The sequence below is a fragment of the Cucumis melo genome, chromosome 5 (genome assembly GCF_025177605.1).
Source record: "Cucumis melo cultivar AY chromosome 5, USDA_Cmelo_AY_1.0, whole genome shotgun sequence".
Classification (NCBI taxonomy): Eukaryota; Viridiplantae; Streptophyta; class Magnoliopsida; order Cucurbitales; family Cucurbitaceae; genus Cucumis; species Cucumis melo.
The window spans coordinates 23,178,841-23,195,060 of NC_066861.1; the positions used below are offsets into that span (position 1 = coordinate 23,178,841).

The 16,220-nt window shown below is 29.5% G+C and overlaps 1 protein-coding gene across 1 annotated transcript; it reads right to left on the bottom strand.

The window, feature by feature from the left end:
- Positions 1 to 497: 497 nt before the first annotated feature.
- Positions 498 to 14,004, bottom strand: LOC127149313 (ABC transporter C family member 2-like). The gene is made up of 26 exons (XM_051084489.1): positions 13,672 to 14,004; positions 12,996 to 13,174; positions 12,597 to 12,636; positions 12,246 to 12,408; positions 11,380 to 11,494; positions 11,117 to 11,197; positions 9,960 to 9,984; positions 9,739 to 9,795; positions 9,385 to 9,450; positions 8,908 to 8,982; positions 8,665 to 8,772; positions 7,982 to 8,116; positions 7,209 to 7,315; positions 7,026 to 7,119; positions 6,559 to 6,726; positions 6,226 to 6,374; positions 5,920 to 6,127; positions 5,727 to 5,825; positions 5,464 to 5,616; positions 4,796 to 5,193; positions 4,504 to 4,684; positions 3,988 to 4,311; positions 2,927 to 3,683; positions 2,407 to 2,528; positions 1,005 to 1,250; positions 498 to 760 (listed from the first exon to the last, which is right to left on the bottom strand). The coding sequence occupies exons 1-26, from the start codon at positions 14,002 to 14,004 to the stop codon at positions 608 to 610; spliced, it is 4,536 nt and encodes a 1,511-aa protein (XP_050940446.1). The 3' UTR covers positions 498 to 607.
- Positions 14,005 to 16,220: the final 2,216 nt, after the last annotated feature.

Genomic DNA, 16,220 nt, shown 5'->3' on the forward strand with positions numbered 1-16,220 from the left:
CCTTACTGGGTATATTCTATACTCACTCTTTCCTCTTTAATTTTTTTTTTCAGGTAAAGGTAACGCGAGGGGCAGACCGACGAGAGGCAAGAAGGATGCTTGAAGGTCATATGAACATGTCTAGTTTTTTTATGCTTCCGCTTAATGTATTTGTTATTTCTATTTCTTTTTAATTATTAAATGGAGTCATGGTTAGAACATCTGTTTTGCTGTTTTGTTTTGATGACTTCATGGACTATGTTTTGGAACTTTTGGAAAGTGATCTAAAATAGGGCCCGAAACTGTTTTTGTTACATTTTGAATATTTTAATGAATCGTAAACAGGTCTTTATGAGTTTGTGGGTTTTACTGTCGAGTCTTAGCAGTAAGTAGTGACCTCAGCTTAGTTCGGAAAATTGGGTCGTTACATCAACACATAATTAAACTTGTAACTCATACTATGAATTAATTAAAGACTTATAACAACGTTTAACCGTCGGGAAATACAAAAATTTGATTCTAATTAAGAAGAATTTAATTACATTAATATATATGATATTTGTTCACAATACAATAATTCGATTCTAATTAAGAAGAATTTAATTACATTATTATATATGATATATGTTCACATTTCCTTGCTTGTTTCTATGTTGTCTTGACCTTCAAATACTAATTTGTGCAAGTATTGGGCATTGGTAACTCCTGTACTTTGAACAATCTTTGAAAAACCACTTTCTTGATTCGATAAAAGTTGTTCTGGAGTGTCGTACTCCAACACCTATTATGTAAAAACGCAAAGAATAAGAAACTAATGCTTTTTTGTAGTACAAAGATACAAAAAGATATAATACAACTCAAACAAAACTAGAATCTATAATTTTAAACAGGTATTAAAATAAGTGGTACATACAAATACCAATTGAGTTAAGCTCATGTTGAAAAAAACTAGAATATTAATAAGAGTAATTAAGTGGATCGTTTGAATGATTATTGAAAGTAAAAAAAAAAAAAACATCCTTTACCTGTCCAAACTCAAGTAGAAGAATTCGATCACAGTCTATGATGGTATTTAATCTATGTGCAATAGTGAGCATTGTACAAGATTTAAACTCTTCCTTAATACTTTTCTGAATTAAGGCATCAGTTTGTACATCAACCGCCGCAGTTGCTTCATCAAGAACAAGTATTTTTGATCGTCGAAGAAGTGCTCTAGCAAGGCTTAATAGTTGCCTTTGCCCAACACTAAAATTCTGTCCACCCTCTAAAACCTATAAAAACTTAAATAAGTTTAACATATATAATTCTGAATAGAGATGGATATGGGCCGATACGAACATGGTGTGATACATGCAGATCGTTTTCTTAATAAATATTTTAGAATATGGCGCCATACCAAGAACACATTTATTAAAAGTATATATCATATTTATACAAGCATTTCAAAATGAATATGTTTAATATACTAAATGAGTTTGTTATAAACATTATATTGTGTTCTAAAAAGTGTCCATCCTATGCTAACTCTACAAAATGAGTTTGTTTAATATACTTAACTAGTATATTAATATGTGTCGGATAAACATTATATTGGACCTATATTGACTTTATATAATTTTTGTCTAACTTCTATTGTGTTCTAAAACGTGTCCATCCAATCTAATATGATCTATTTGGTTGTATTTTGTTTGTTTGTGTTTTTTCCTTATTCTCTTTCCTTTGAAGTTTGTATCCTTTGTGTATTTATATTTCTATTTATTATTATATTAATGAGAAGGTATTTTTTGTTGACAAAAAGACCAAGTGTTTGATATGTGTTCCAACAAGTGTCGGAGTGTTAAACAAAAACATGCCAGCAAAACTTGGGTGTCGTGCACAATCACTTCAGGTATAAGGGATGCGTATTTTATTTTGTATGCACACTTTCTTTTAATTTGTTTCTAATTTAAAAGTGTCTAAACCTAAAGAACGGTAGTTGTAATCTTGATAAATATCTAAAGAAGTTATTCAAATATATTTGACAAGACCGAAGTGTGTTTCACTTAGCAAGATTACGAACAACAATGCTATCAAAGGCCGAGCTACAAACAATTCATTAATTCAATACAACAGTTTGAGAGCAGAAAATGGGGAAGAAATAGCCTCTCAACCAGATTAATTATAACTCAGCTCTAATATTTTTAGTTACAAAGTTGCATGCATATATCATAATATTAAGAAATCAATACAAAGAATCCAAAAAAATGGAGCAAAGTTTCCAGCAAATCAATTTCACATATTACAAAACAAACCAAAGTCTAAGGAAATCTTCTAAAAAAGACTATCAAATTGAACAAAGAATTTAAATAAAGAATCATATGACTTAAACTACTATCAAATTCCACACATAAACTATTTCTCACAAAAGTCGATCGAAATGAAACATACCTCAGCATCCAAGCCCAACGTATTCCTCCTTATGACATCCATTAAATGTGTCCTCTCAAGAACTTCCCAAAGATCAAAGTCAGCGTGTTCTTGGAATGGATCTAGATTAAACCTAACACTTCCTACATAAAACAAAACAATACAATGAGAAAAACGGAAGAATACGCTGTAACTATAACCCAATTTGTTAACTCTTTATCTTTCTTATGTTTTTGGTTTTTAAAAACTAAGACTATTTTCTCTTCATTTTTTACTATGACCTTTATCTTTCTTAAGTACAATAATTGAATTATTCTTAACTAAAGTTCTAAAAACAAAAGCAAACTTTTAAAAACTACCTATTTATTTTAATTTTGAATACTTGTGCTAATATTTTAAAACATCAGTAAAAAGAACGTATCTAAGCCAGAAACACCAGGGTGAAAGAGGTGTTAAAAAAACTAAATTTACAAAAACCAATCAGGCTTACCCAAACGGGACCTAAGAAACCAAGATGATTAAATATGATCACATCCTTTACCTGAAAAAAGAACAGGTGACTGTGGTATAATCCCAACAACTTTTCTCAAATCCCACAATCCAAATTTTGCAATGTCCAAACCATCAATGAATATTCTTCCTGTATCTAGTTCAACAATACGAAATAAAGCATTAAGTATGCTTGATTTTCCAGCCCCAGTCCGTCCAACTATTCCAACCTTTTCCTTAGAAAGAACACTAAAAGAGATCCCATGCAAGACGGGTGGGAGTTCGGGTCTATAGCGTAAAACAACACTATCAAATTTTATAACTCCAAACGAAGGCCATCCCGAGGGCGGTCGATTGCTCTCGATAATTGATGGTGCTTCCGAAGCTAAATCTATATACCTCCCAACGCGCTCGACCGAGTTTAAACTATTTTCAACCATACTTCCAAGTGTGAGTACATCTGTCAACAAAGAAGTAATAGTTAAAACATTTGTAATTAGAAGTCCCATGGTGGTTGCAAATGCTTGTTGGTTTTTTTCTTTGCTATTCCTCATCACTGCAAAAGTTGTTGTAAGCCAAATCATTAGAGCTCCCACAGTTTGTAAGCGAATGGCTAGCCATTGGTTTCCACTTATCATCGCAAGGCTAAATCTAATGTTGTTGTCCATAGATTTTCCATTGGTTTCAACAATCCTATCATAAGCTTTGTATGCACGAATGGTTGATACCCCATTTAGAGCTTCAGTAAATTGTGCATAAACAGGAGATCTACTTATCGAGTCTAGTCGTCGTACTTCGCGAGATGTCCTCTACATAAAAAAACAATAAAAAAAATAGGTTTAAATTAACGGTTTGTGAAATTGACACATAAATATAAGCAAAAAAGTGTAAACAATTAATAGAGAATCGACACAAAAAACAATTTGAAAACAAAAGTCATGTGCTTCTTCTAAAGTACTTAGAGCTCATCACTTTCTTGAATTTTTTCGATTTAGGAGAATTACACTTCAAATATTTTGTCAAAACTCAACAATGATGTATTATACAATAATTAACTAGTTATTTAATTTACTTGTAAGAATAATAATAAAATAGAAAATGCATGTTGGTTACCTGGTAGTATAAATAGACTACATAAAAGCATAAGATAAGAGGAAAGATTGCACACAACGATAGAGTGCTCAAAATTCCAATCAAGATGAAAGTACAAAGGATAGATGAAATTTGCTCCAAAAGCACATGGAGACGTTGTGGAATGATTCTATCAATCTCCCCTATATCCTTCGAAAATCGATTGACGATCCTCCCAAGAGGATTGATGTTGAAGAACAACATTGGAGCTTTTATAGTAGACAAAAGCATTTGGTCGTGCAACGTTCTAGCTGCATGTAGGCTCGACGTGATGAACCATATAGAATATAGTAGTCTCAACAATACCTGATAACAAAAGTTGTTTAAGCTTACATATGATATAAATTAGAAAGTGAAAAGGTATGTAGGATTGAGTCAGCTTTTGTGTGGGAAATGAAGAAAACAAATAAATAAAAAAAATTGCAACGAGTAATACTTTTTAATGAGTAATAATTAAGTGTCTCATAAAAATATTAATCGATTCGATTATACACGTACCAGACTAAATAACAAGACGGCATATATGGCGTTGTTGTATAAAGTTTGAGTTCGTCCTAAGCTACGTTGGCCAGTCCATTTCTTCAACCATAGGTTCTCAAGAATTGTAAGAGTGATTGACAAAACCAAATACACGAGGAGTATAATAACAACCCAAACACCTCCTAATGCCTTCATGTATCTGAAAGGAATCAAAAGAAAAGGAATTAGAGACGGCAATAAATTAATGATCGTATATACACAAATTAAAACCGGATAATATGTAATTGGTGATTTAGAAGGAAAAATGTACCTAAGTACAATATTCCAACCAAGTAGGCCCGTTTCTCGTTCTTCTTGCATGATCAGAGTAGTGTTTTGTTGCCTAGTAAGGTATTGTGATGTAGTAGCATCTACAGAATCATTTTCGATCTCGTTATTAGCAAGTGGAAGTCCTGATGATGATTTTTTAGTACCATTGGTTTCTCCGTCTTCCCAAACTTCATCACTTTCTTTTGATACTCCTGCATTTTTCATTAGCGTTTGGAACAACTTCCCGTTTTCTTTTAGTTCTTCATACGTTCCTTCCTCCTTCACCATGCCTTCATGAAGGAGGATAATTTTGTCAAATTGAGGTAGAAAGTGTAGTTGGTTGGTCACAACAACTCTAGTCTTCCCTCTTAATTCTCCGTTAATGCATTTTTCAAAAACCTGGTCACAATTGGGCATCTATTGATGATATAGTACAAGAAAATCCAAAATTACACTAAAAATTTCTCTCCAAAAACAGAGGAGGAATACATGAAAGAATAGGTACGCGATATATACATACAGTAATCCAAATATAAACCCTTGATTTAAATGAGGGAAGGAAACTTCAAAGCAAAGCAATGTGTAATTTCCATCTTTTTACCTTAATTAAGTTTCTGTAAGGATCCTAGTTAGTGATATTAGTATGGTGTATTAGCTAGCTATGGATACCTGAGTAGCGACATGAGCATCAAGAGCACTAAAAGGATCATCAAAAATGTATACATCAGAATTGGAGTAGACTGCCCTTGCCAATGAAACTCTTTGTTTTTGACCACCGCTGATATTCACTCCTCTTTCTCCAATTTCAGTAAGATCACCACCCTAACAACAAAATAAATAATTAATTTCCTATCATAGTCACATAGATAATATGTGTATATATATTAAAACTAGGTATTGTTCAAAAATAAATAATATGGAAAACAACTTACTGGTAGTAAGTCAATGTCAAGGTGTAATGCAGTTATATCGATTGTCTTTTCATATTTGGCAGAATCAAATGGAGAACCAAATAAAATATTCTCACGCACCTACAAATTAATTAAAAATGCATAAGCAATGCAATTAAAGTAAAGTAATAGTGAAGAAGCTAGTAATCAATTATTGTATAATATTCATACTTACTGTTGCATTAAAAATCCATGAAACTTGTGGAACATAAGCAACATCTCCTTGAATAAAAACAGAAGCATTTGCATCCGCATCCCTAGGTACTGGTGGAAGTTCTCCAAGCATGGCTGATAGTAGTGATGTCTTTCCTTCCCCTGTACTTCCAACAACTCCCACTAAGCTACCCATTGGTATCTCCAAATTAATGTTTGACAACGTGAACCTCTCACTCTGCTTAAATTAATTAAGTGATCAACGTTATTATTATAATAAATCATGTTATTTCTTTTTTCACTAACCAATTTCAACTCCAAAGGATACCTTACATGATTTATATCCCAAGCAAAGTTTCCATTCTTTATTAAGATGGATGGAAGGTCTGGATTTAATGGTGGATTTGGAAGTACAATTCTCTCTTTAGCTACAACTAACTCCTCCACACGCTTTAACGATACAACCGCATTTACCACCTGTGTACTCAATCCAACGCCATCATCTATTTTTAAGTGGCATGTATATAATAGAAATAAAACCAAAATAATGGCATAGTCTGATCAAAGATCAAGTATATAATATAATAAGAGGACTTAAAGTATTACAAAGGAAAAAGGAAAAAAAAAAAGCTTGACATTAAATTAAGGAAGGTAATAGAACCTGAGGTATTGCACCGAAAAACATGCATAAAGAAAATATGAGTACTGAAAGCAGTGAAAGGGATGTATATGCTCTAGATGGAGTCAAGTTTCCTTCAAAAACTGTGAATAATCCAAAGGAAGTCACAACCACCAAACAAGGAATGATATGAACTATGAAACTATTGATCTGCAAAACCAATTAAATTATCATTAAAATTCCAACAGAAATATTTTGTAAATGTGAGATCATCGTTAAAAAATGTTTTTTATATATGTATATGAACTATATAATGACAACTTGTACCATTAATTTTGTTATACTCCTAACAATATACTCTAGAACATTATATTGAATAAATATAAATGTAGAGCTACCTAATTAACAACAAAGTTTAATTTTCCTTTTAAAATCACAATGTGACGATAAACATAAAAAAAAAAAAAAATAACGTTACAAGAACTAGTATAAATGTATATATAACTTACCGATTTGAGAAATGCTGCTTTCTGAAACCATGACAATTCCAACTTTCGAATGCTTTGTACTTTGGATTGAAAACTACTCTCCCAAACATAATATCTAATCCGTTTATAAATGACAAATAAATTATCAACAAATTTTATTTTAAATTATAAAAGACTAAATATATATTATTCCTTATTGCGTACTTCACTGTCTCCATTGCAGCTAAAATCTCATTGATAAGACCAATTCTCTTGTCTGTACATTGCAACTGCTCTTTGGATTGTTTCCGCAATCTATTGGTCACGAGTTTCTGTAAATAAAAACACATAATAAAATTTTAACTATTACGTTTGGATTTAGTTTAATGTTGGAAGCCAAGCAATAATAAATGCTGCTGACCAAAACTTAACTATTATAACCTACCATTTAACTGCAACGAGCTTAGCTGTAACTGACATGACCTTCCATCCTATAGGTACGACGCTTGATCCTTTACCCTCCAATTGTTGTACAAATAAAAAAACTAATTAACTAAAACGTTACCTATTTCAAATCTAAAGAGCGGTTGCAATGTACGAACAAGAGAATTGTCCGTACATTTTTTTTGTTGCTAGAAAAAACTATCAACAGAGCCCAAAATTCTTGTAGTGTTAGCTTAGCTCAGCAGTCTAATATGACACTCCATTCTATAGGTACGAGATTTTATTCTTCACCCACCAATTGTTGTAAAAAAAAAAAACAAATTAACTACAACCTTACCTATTTCAAATCCCTCTTTGCTACCATGTTTACTATTTGTTTTTCATGTTTAATATTTCCTACTCATTCTTTTTTATTTCTCCTTTCATTATTTTCTACTCATACTAAAATAGTCAGACTATTATAACCCATAGATTGTAATAACAAACTAAGCATCCCAAACGTCCTTATATAATGAATATTATTGATAAAGAATATTATTGTTATACACATATACCTGGATGGGAAACAAAAGAATAAGCAATGATGCACCAAGAAGTGATGAAACCCCCAATTGGCGGTATATGAGAACCATTGCAACTATTATACGAAATATAGATGACCATAATTCGTGAAGTGACTTGGTTATATTCTGGATGTACGTAAAATTACCCTCATTAGTTTTGTTAGAAATTTATTCAATAAGAAACACGAAGAAAAAACAATTTGATAATAAAAGTTGTTTCTACACAAACAATTCTCTTCACATAAAAGTAGAAAAGATAAAAACAAAAGTTCAAATATAATAGAAAAATAGTATTGAAAAACTCACACATATATACAATATAATTTATTGTTGTCATCAAAAGCATTCACTACACAAACTCTTGTTTCAATATCATGTGCATGATTCAAACTAACAGAAATGAAAATGATTTACTACCGAGATTATCTCTTTTTTATATTTATCAAAAAATAAATTATCTTAAAAATCTCTGCACCACTGCATCAACTTTTCTAATTCCAACGTATTAATTCTAGACTTTATAACTTGATTTAGCATAAACTTTCCTCATAATTACTTTTATGAAAGCATTAATGTGCAGAAAATTTTGAAAAGTGGATAATGTGCATGACCCTGTCCTAAGGTAACTAAAGCAAAATGCATTACTATAATTCAGTTAAAAAATTGGAATGTACCTCAAGTGCTGCAGTATCGGAAGTCATCAAGTTGGTTATCTTTCCTGTACCAAATTTGTTGCTATCCTCATGGGTTAACCTCATTGATTTACGAAAAATAGACGCAACCTACAAGTATATCAAAACAGACTAATGCTCAAACTACAATCAAACTAAATCAAAGAAAACAAAAACATTAACTATTCAAAGCATTTGAATTAACTAAAAGATCAAATAAAGCATGATTGAAAAAAAATTAATTACCAAGACTGATCTCAATCGAAAACCAACACGCATTACATTATGAAGATATTGTGCTTCACATAACACTCCAAATAGCTGCAACAAAAAAGAAACATAATATTATTAATATAATTATATACATATGTATGTGTGTATGTGTATATGTGTATATGCCCAAAGCTAGAGTTTTCAAAGCCTTCAAAACAAGCTCTTTTGGCAACTGTTTGAAGGCACATATATTAGGATTTGTTTAATTAACAAACCTTCTTAAAACTATTAGTTCCATTTCAAATTATAAAGGTTGTAGTCTCATATAAATACCACTTCCTTTTAAATCATTCATTAAAAAGTTTAATCATTAAAAAGTTTGTTTATGATTGAACAAGAAAAACCATGAGTGATAAATTAAAACAACTGAATATAATGAAAAAGGCAACCTACAAATTGATTCACATGCATGGATGTGGTTAAAATAAGAAAGAAGGATTTGGGTCATACCACTCCTACAAATATTGAGAAGGCATAAATGTAACCAATTCTAGGTGGATCTCCACGCTGTATGCACTGCATATACAAATTTATTTAAATATATATATATATATATATATATATATATATATATATATATATATATATATATATATATATATATATTTGTATATATGTGAATATATTAGGAATAGAGTTAACCTATGTTTTTTTAATGACGTTAAAATAGTTAAAAATCATTTTTGTTAATTTCAAAATCATTCGAAATAACCTTTTTAATAATTCAAAATCAATTTTAATGATATAAAAGATAGCATTCAAAAGAGAGAAAAGAAACAAAAACAAAAATGGGAATTAACCAACCTCTAAAAGTTTACATAAAAGGACAGGTCCCACAAATTGAGAAACATCACTGCCAGTCTACAAGTACCAACTTCTTAGTCAAATAGGAGTAGTAATATAACAAATATATTATTAACGCTAAATATAAAGCAAAATATTTCTTTAAGTATTTGTTATTCCCAAAAATTGTTTTCCTAAATGTGATATTTATTTATATATCGCGAGATAAGATTGTGTATTACCTTCCACAGGCCACCAAACCAAAACCTACAATTAGAAAAGTGTATGAAAAAAATTAATGAAAGACGATATAAAGAATGAGGTAACAGATTAAAACTAGTGGTATTTTGTAGTATATATATGCTAAATAAAACTATAGAAACACATTCAATAATTCATTTACTCTATACGCATAATTGATTTCCAGCGGCTAAAATTTCAAAGAAGAAGTTGTTTAATTATGATGATGAAACCCTATTAATTAGCTAGATTAAATTTGGAGGATCATTTTATTGCTAAATTTATCATACCCCTGAGAATGAATGTTACAACAGTCTAGTCTAAATTCACTACTTTTTCATAAATAGCCTAATATGCTAAGATTTTTCATAAATGTCATGCTGAACGGTCTCATAAACCCTTGTCATAATTACGAGGGTTTAAAAAAATTGAAAAATAATATAGAATCACATCTAAAATAAATATATTTTCATTAATAATTTATTTTCAAATAGACGACTAAGGAAGACGCTCAATCAAAAGCTCGAGGGTCTATATATACCGAATATAACACAGTCTATATTAAAAAAAGGTTACAAGATGGGAAATTATGTAATTAAAAAAATCTACGGTGAATATAACACAATATATATTCAAAAAAGTTACAAGATAAGAAACTTTATAATTAAAAAAGGTTATCACAAAAAAAAACCACATAATATCATACTAAAAAGTAGTTAAATATACTATAAAAAGCTATTTACATACAAAAATATTGCAAAAAATAATATATACAAAAAAAAAAAAAAAACTCATTGCATATAATGATACATTATTGTATATATAATACAAAAAAAAACATTATAATAAAGAGTTAGAATTTTAAAAATTAACCAAGGTAGATTTGAGTATGCGGTTAATTTTATCCTAAAACTAAGAGAATTTAGTAATGAAATATATATGAAAAGCAGCACGTTCGTGAAATATGTATAGTGAAGGCTATACCTCTAAATTTTAAAAGGAACGCATGGAAGTTAATAAGTACGTTATTATATTTATATTTGGGATGCAATCAAATCAAAAATTCAAAGGAAAAACAAACAACCTATTATTCCTTTAATAGTTTATCCAAACATTGTTCATATGATGTGTAGATAGTGATACCGCCCTTACTACTTACCTTCCTCCAAAGCTACTATGTAACGCTCTAAGAAGATATGGTTTGGACTTTTTACATTCTTCCTCCCAAGTTCTTTGAAAGCTACAAAAAAATGATTATTAAAACAAGTGTTGAAGATCTCATATATATTGAAAAAAAAAAAAAAAAAGAAACATCGTTTAAGATAGATGGGCTACCGGTTTAATAATATTTGCAAAAAAACCACAAAAAAAAAAAAAAAGAAAAAGAAAAATAATAATGTTGAGAGAGAGAGGTAAACACACCAATTGAATAATGTTTCAGTTTGGTCCCATGTATCCAATTTCCATACATCCTTCTCTGTCAGAGGTCTTTTGTATCCTATCTTTATTATGTGATTCATCCATGCGAAAGTCATTTCTAGTAAAGTCATGGTAGCCACAATTAAAAGAACAAACATTAAATTCATCACTTTTGATTAGGGAGACTATCGGACTCGAACTGCTAATCACATGATCTGCCACAGGATAAGTGTTTGGATTACAAACTTTAAGTGGGTCAATATATATCACCCACTCTATATTTGAGCTCCAATTATATATATATATTGGTATTTTCAACTATTATAACCTACAATTAAACGTAGTTTTACCGATTCAAATTTTTGTTACAATGTTTATTCTTTTCTACTTGTCCTCTATTTATCTCTTTCTTACATAGTTTTACTATTTTCTGCCCGCACGATAAAATAGCCTATACTCCCAACATGGATTATATTAAAACTCACAAGCTACAATATTTATTAATTATAACAACCAACTCAATGCCCCAAATACTTCCTTAGTCTATTTTTTTTCATTTATTAAACTCACCGTGTTTGTATACATCAATTATTTCAATACAACACATACTTGTTCCATATTCAAAATTCCATTTTTATTTCTTCTATTTTTGTTATTATATCTTTATAGATTTATTGTTTTCAAAGGTACAATTCGAGTTGCATTATTTTTCTAGTTTTTATTCTTCGTAAATATGTGCATATTAATATGTACTACAATGTTTATCTGTTGTCTTCATGTCTTGGTGTGCAAAAAGGAAAAAACATAAAATATCGATCTGTATCGTTAAAGGTAATAATATCACAAGATGTTGTAAAATTGATACTGACTTGAATATAAGTTTGCATGTCGCTCGGGACATAAATGTTCTCCTTGGACAAGTTCTTCATTTTCTAAAGTATCCACAAGTTTATTAGTAATCACATCTGTACCTTCATCACTGAGAACATCTAAGCTAGGAAAATATGCAAGTAAGAGAACACCAAATAAAGCCTGCACGATTAATAAAATCTTTTGTAAGAGCTAGCTAGCAATGAGGTGGAACAAGATAAAATCTAACAATATGTACTCTAAAAGCCATGTGTCAAATTTGTATGTGGGGGCTGCCTGATCGGCTATACCACACTCAAGCTTTTTTTCTTTTTTTTCCTAAATTTGAGCGTAATATAAGACAAACATGCCTGGAAGAAGACTTCAATGATGTACAAACATAGAATATATCTGCAAAAGACAAACACACTAACGGTCAAACATGATTGGAATAAGACTTCAATGATGTAAAAACATAGAATATATGATCTTGTTGAGTCTACAAATATTAAACTTATTTTTCACATCTATCTAGGATATACATATATGTGTGTATATATGTACATATATACATGTAAATTATATATGTACATATATACATCTATATATGTACATATGTATTATAGATGTACATATATATATGTGTATATATATATGTACATATATATATAACATTTCAATTCAATTTCTAATTAATATATTAATTTTATTTTATATGTTATTTACTGACGATGCCATCAAAAGTTAAAGGATAAAATAAAATAAAATACCTCTTGTACATATCCCTGACTGAAAGAATTAAATTGAGCATTACAATCTTGGCCACTAATACGTAAACAACCCCAAACCTAATGGCCCATCGAAATTGAAATATGTAAACTTTGGTTTCAACAACCAACATTACAAGCATGGAGCCCCATGTAAGAGCTCGAATCATCGAGTTAACCACCTGAGATAATAAAAAGAAGAAATGCCTTAATTAATATTGGTCGATTCCGTATCATAAAATTCACCCATCAAGCTAGTAGAATGTTTAACGACCCATATGAACATATTTGACTGACATAAAACTTATATAGTTAATCTTGAGGTCAAAGATTTGATTCTCTACCCAACCAGAGAGAGAAGAAGAGAAAAGAAAAGGAAAAAACAAAAAACAAAAAAACAAAAAAAAAAAAAAAAAAGAAAAAGAAAGAAAAGGAGAAACCAATCAAGACAGAATTCTAACTCAAAAACCTTTTAAGTTTCTATTAATTAACCCAATCAAAAAGAAAATCAGAAAGTCTTCTCTTTCGTTTTCTCATATTTGAAGCATATTCTTTGTTTTTTCTTTTTTCCATCAAACTGTGTAAAATAATTTAGCTAATAAATCTTAACCTATTCATTGAAGTAAAAAAAAGAAAAAAAATTAGAATATTATAAGAAGAAAAAGAAAATTAGGTATACCTCAAATGGGGCAAATCCAGGTTGTTGGGCATCTAAATTGAAGATTGGAATTTTGGCTATCAATTTAAACAAAGGCTCAATGGCAAAGTAAGTAGCCAAAAAAGATAAGAAATAGTTGAAGATGTTAGACTTGAAGCAAAACCTTTGTGATTTATATTTGTAGAAGATGAGCCAAATTCTATACATACATAGAGCTAGAAGAAGCATGTGAGAAATAGAGAGCACAAGTGAGTCAATGGCACATGGCGTGTAAACGCCAAATGCAGACTTGCTCCAAACACCACCTATAACTGGTGGTCGACAATACCAGAAAAATATAGTCTTCATGGTCATAAGTTTCGAGTTTTTTTTTATTTTTATTTTTGACACACCTACAATAAACGAAACAATCAAGATCATTATATTAAATACAATATAACAAGAGAATATTGCTTAAAAATACAACAAAATGCCAAAATCAAAGGAGAAAAAAAAAAGAATAAAGGATAATATAAAATTAGTTAAACAGAATGAAATAATTAACAAAAACCTCATATTGAGAACAACATAAGGAAGGAATTAAGAAGGCGACCATAGACAACCGAACTAATAATTTATAATGAAAAATCCACTTATTAAAATAAAAAGATCTTGGAAAGGAAGGCAGTAGGGGTAATTGAAATGACAAACTTCTTTGAACCACCTCTTAAATCAAAACAAAAACAAAGATAAAATTGAATGAGAGAACAAATAAGAGCATAAGGAAAAAAAAAATAAGTATGACTATGACTTCGTAATTTTGAAATTCATTTCGAATCCTTCCTCTGAACAAAAAAAAAAAAAGTCGGGTTTTATTTTCTATAGCATCAGTAATTTTTTAAAAAATATTTGTATCCTTAATTAATAGTACATTGTGATCATTCTTGATTTTTCCTATGTTATGGACCATCATCTCTTTTATATTAATTAATTATGAGATTCTTTCCAAGAAAAAAAAAAGGAAAAATAACAAATCTTTCCATTTAAAAAAAGAATTCTTTTATGACATCGTTTTGAAATAATCCTTACAAATTGTGTACTATTTGAAATATATATCATCAAAATTAAAACAAAAGATTGCGATGTAAGTTCTTTTTTTCATGCATTTTCAGGCTAGGTGTTTTTTTTTATGATATATTAAGTGAAAATAATTGAATCTCTTATCTTAATATCAATAGTACAATTAAGTTATGCTCTTGTTAGTTAGTATTATTAGTTACACAAAATATGTATGATAATTAAACCAAAATATTATATAATTAACTGCAATAAATACACAAAAATATTACTAACTAAATAAAATATGTAAAATAAATACATAAAAATACACCATAACTATATATATATAATTTATCTTATTACCAAATTTGATACAATTACACAAACAAAGAATTTAAGTTTTAAAAATAATTTATTTGTTTCTTTCATAATCTTCCAATCACTGTGGAGTAGATTATACTATGCCTAAAACATTCACAAACTATGAGAAGAAAAATAAATAAATACATTATAATAAATTTACATTAAGGATTAGAACTCAGTATATGGTTTTTATTCAAAGAAAACATTTAAAAGTAAGTCCTCTAGCCAAAGATGATCTAGAAAGTGATAAAACTATGTTTTATTCAAGAACTTTTCACCGGTGATGGGGACAACAGAAAAGGGTCGTAGGGGACAAAATGAGATACCTCTTCCACCCAGTGTTTATCAAAGACTTACTTCAAGCCCAACACTATTGAACCTCGCCCAGGCTTTAGCTTACCACAGAATGAGTTGTGAAGATATGCTACTTCAAGAGTTGCAGGCAACTCAAGAACAACAAAGCATGAACTATCCTCCGATTGTAGATAACAATCTTTCTTTTACTGACCTCTTGTTTTAATTTTCTTCTTTTTTTCTTTCTTCTTCATTGTTCCTCCCCGAAAGTTGTTCATTTATAGCACTTCCTTCTAAATTACCATCCTCTTTAATTATTACTTTTGAAATGAAATCACAAAAATCAGTTATTACTAAATTTGTCATTACAAAAATCAATTATTACCAAATTTCATTACAAAAGTCAATTAATTTAGTATAACAAATAGAAGGATGTCCTACCAAATTAATGGCCAATCAGTTTTCTTTTCCAAATTAATGGGCCAATCAGTTTTCCTTTTTCCTTTTTATAAAAATTAAAATAAAAAGATTTATATATTTACAATATTTGGTAAAAATGGGTATATAATCAAATATTGGTTGTACTATTTGTTACATACAAATATCCGAATCAAATTTTCCTTTTTCTTTTCGACATTAATATTATTATAGAGCAATATTTACAAATTTTACAATTTCTCTCAAATGAAGTGTATTACATAGCAACTAAAAATTTATGTTTATTTGACACATGGCATGAGTGTTAGATAATAAATAGATTGACACATGACTATGACCGTCTATTTATATTAATAGTATTTGTAATATAATTAAGTTTTTTTATAACATATATATAATAATTAAATATTAAAATTAACATTTTCTTAAATTAAAGA

Excerpts from the sequence above, each read along its gene's own strand:
- LOC127149313 (XM_051084489.1), bottom strand. The coding sequence starts at position 14,004 with ATGACCATGAAGACTATATTTTTCTGGTATTGTCGACCACCAGTTATA. Across the intron at positions 5,826-5,919 it reads CATGGATTTTTAATGCAACA|GTGCGTGAGAATATTTTATT; the intron begins GTAAGTATGAAT and ends ATTAATTTGTAG. Across the intron at positions 761-1,004 it reads TTCTACTTGAGTTTGGACAG|GTGTTGGAGTACGACACTCC; the intron begins GTAAAGGATGTT and ends TTTACATAATAG.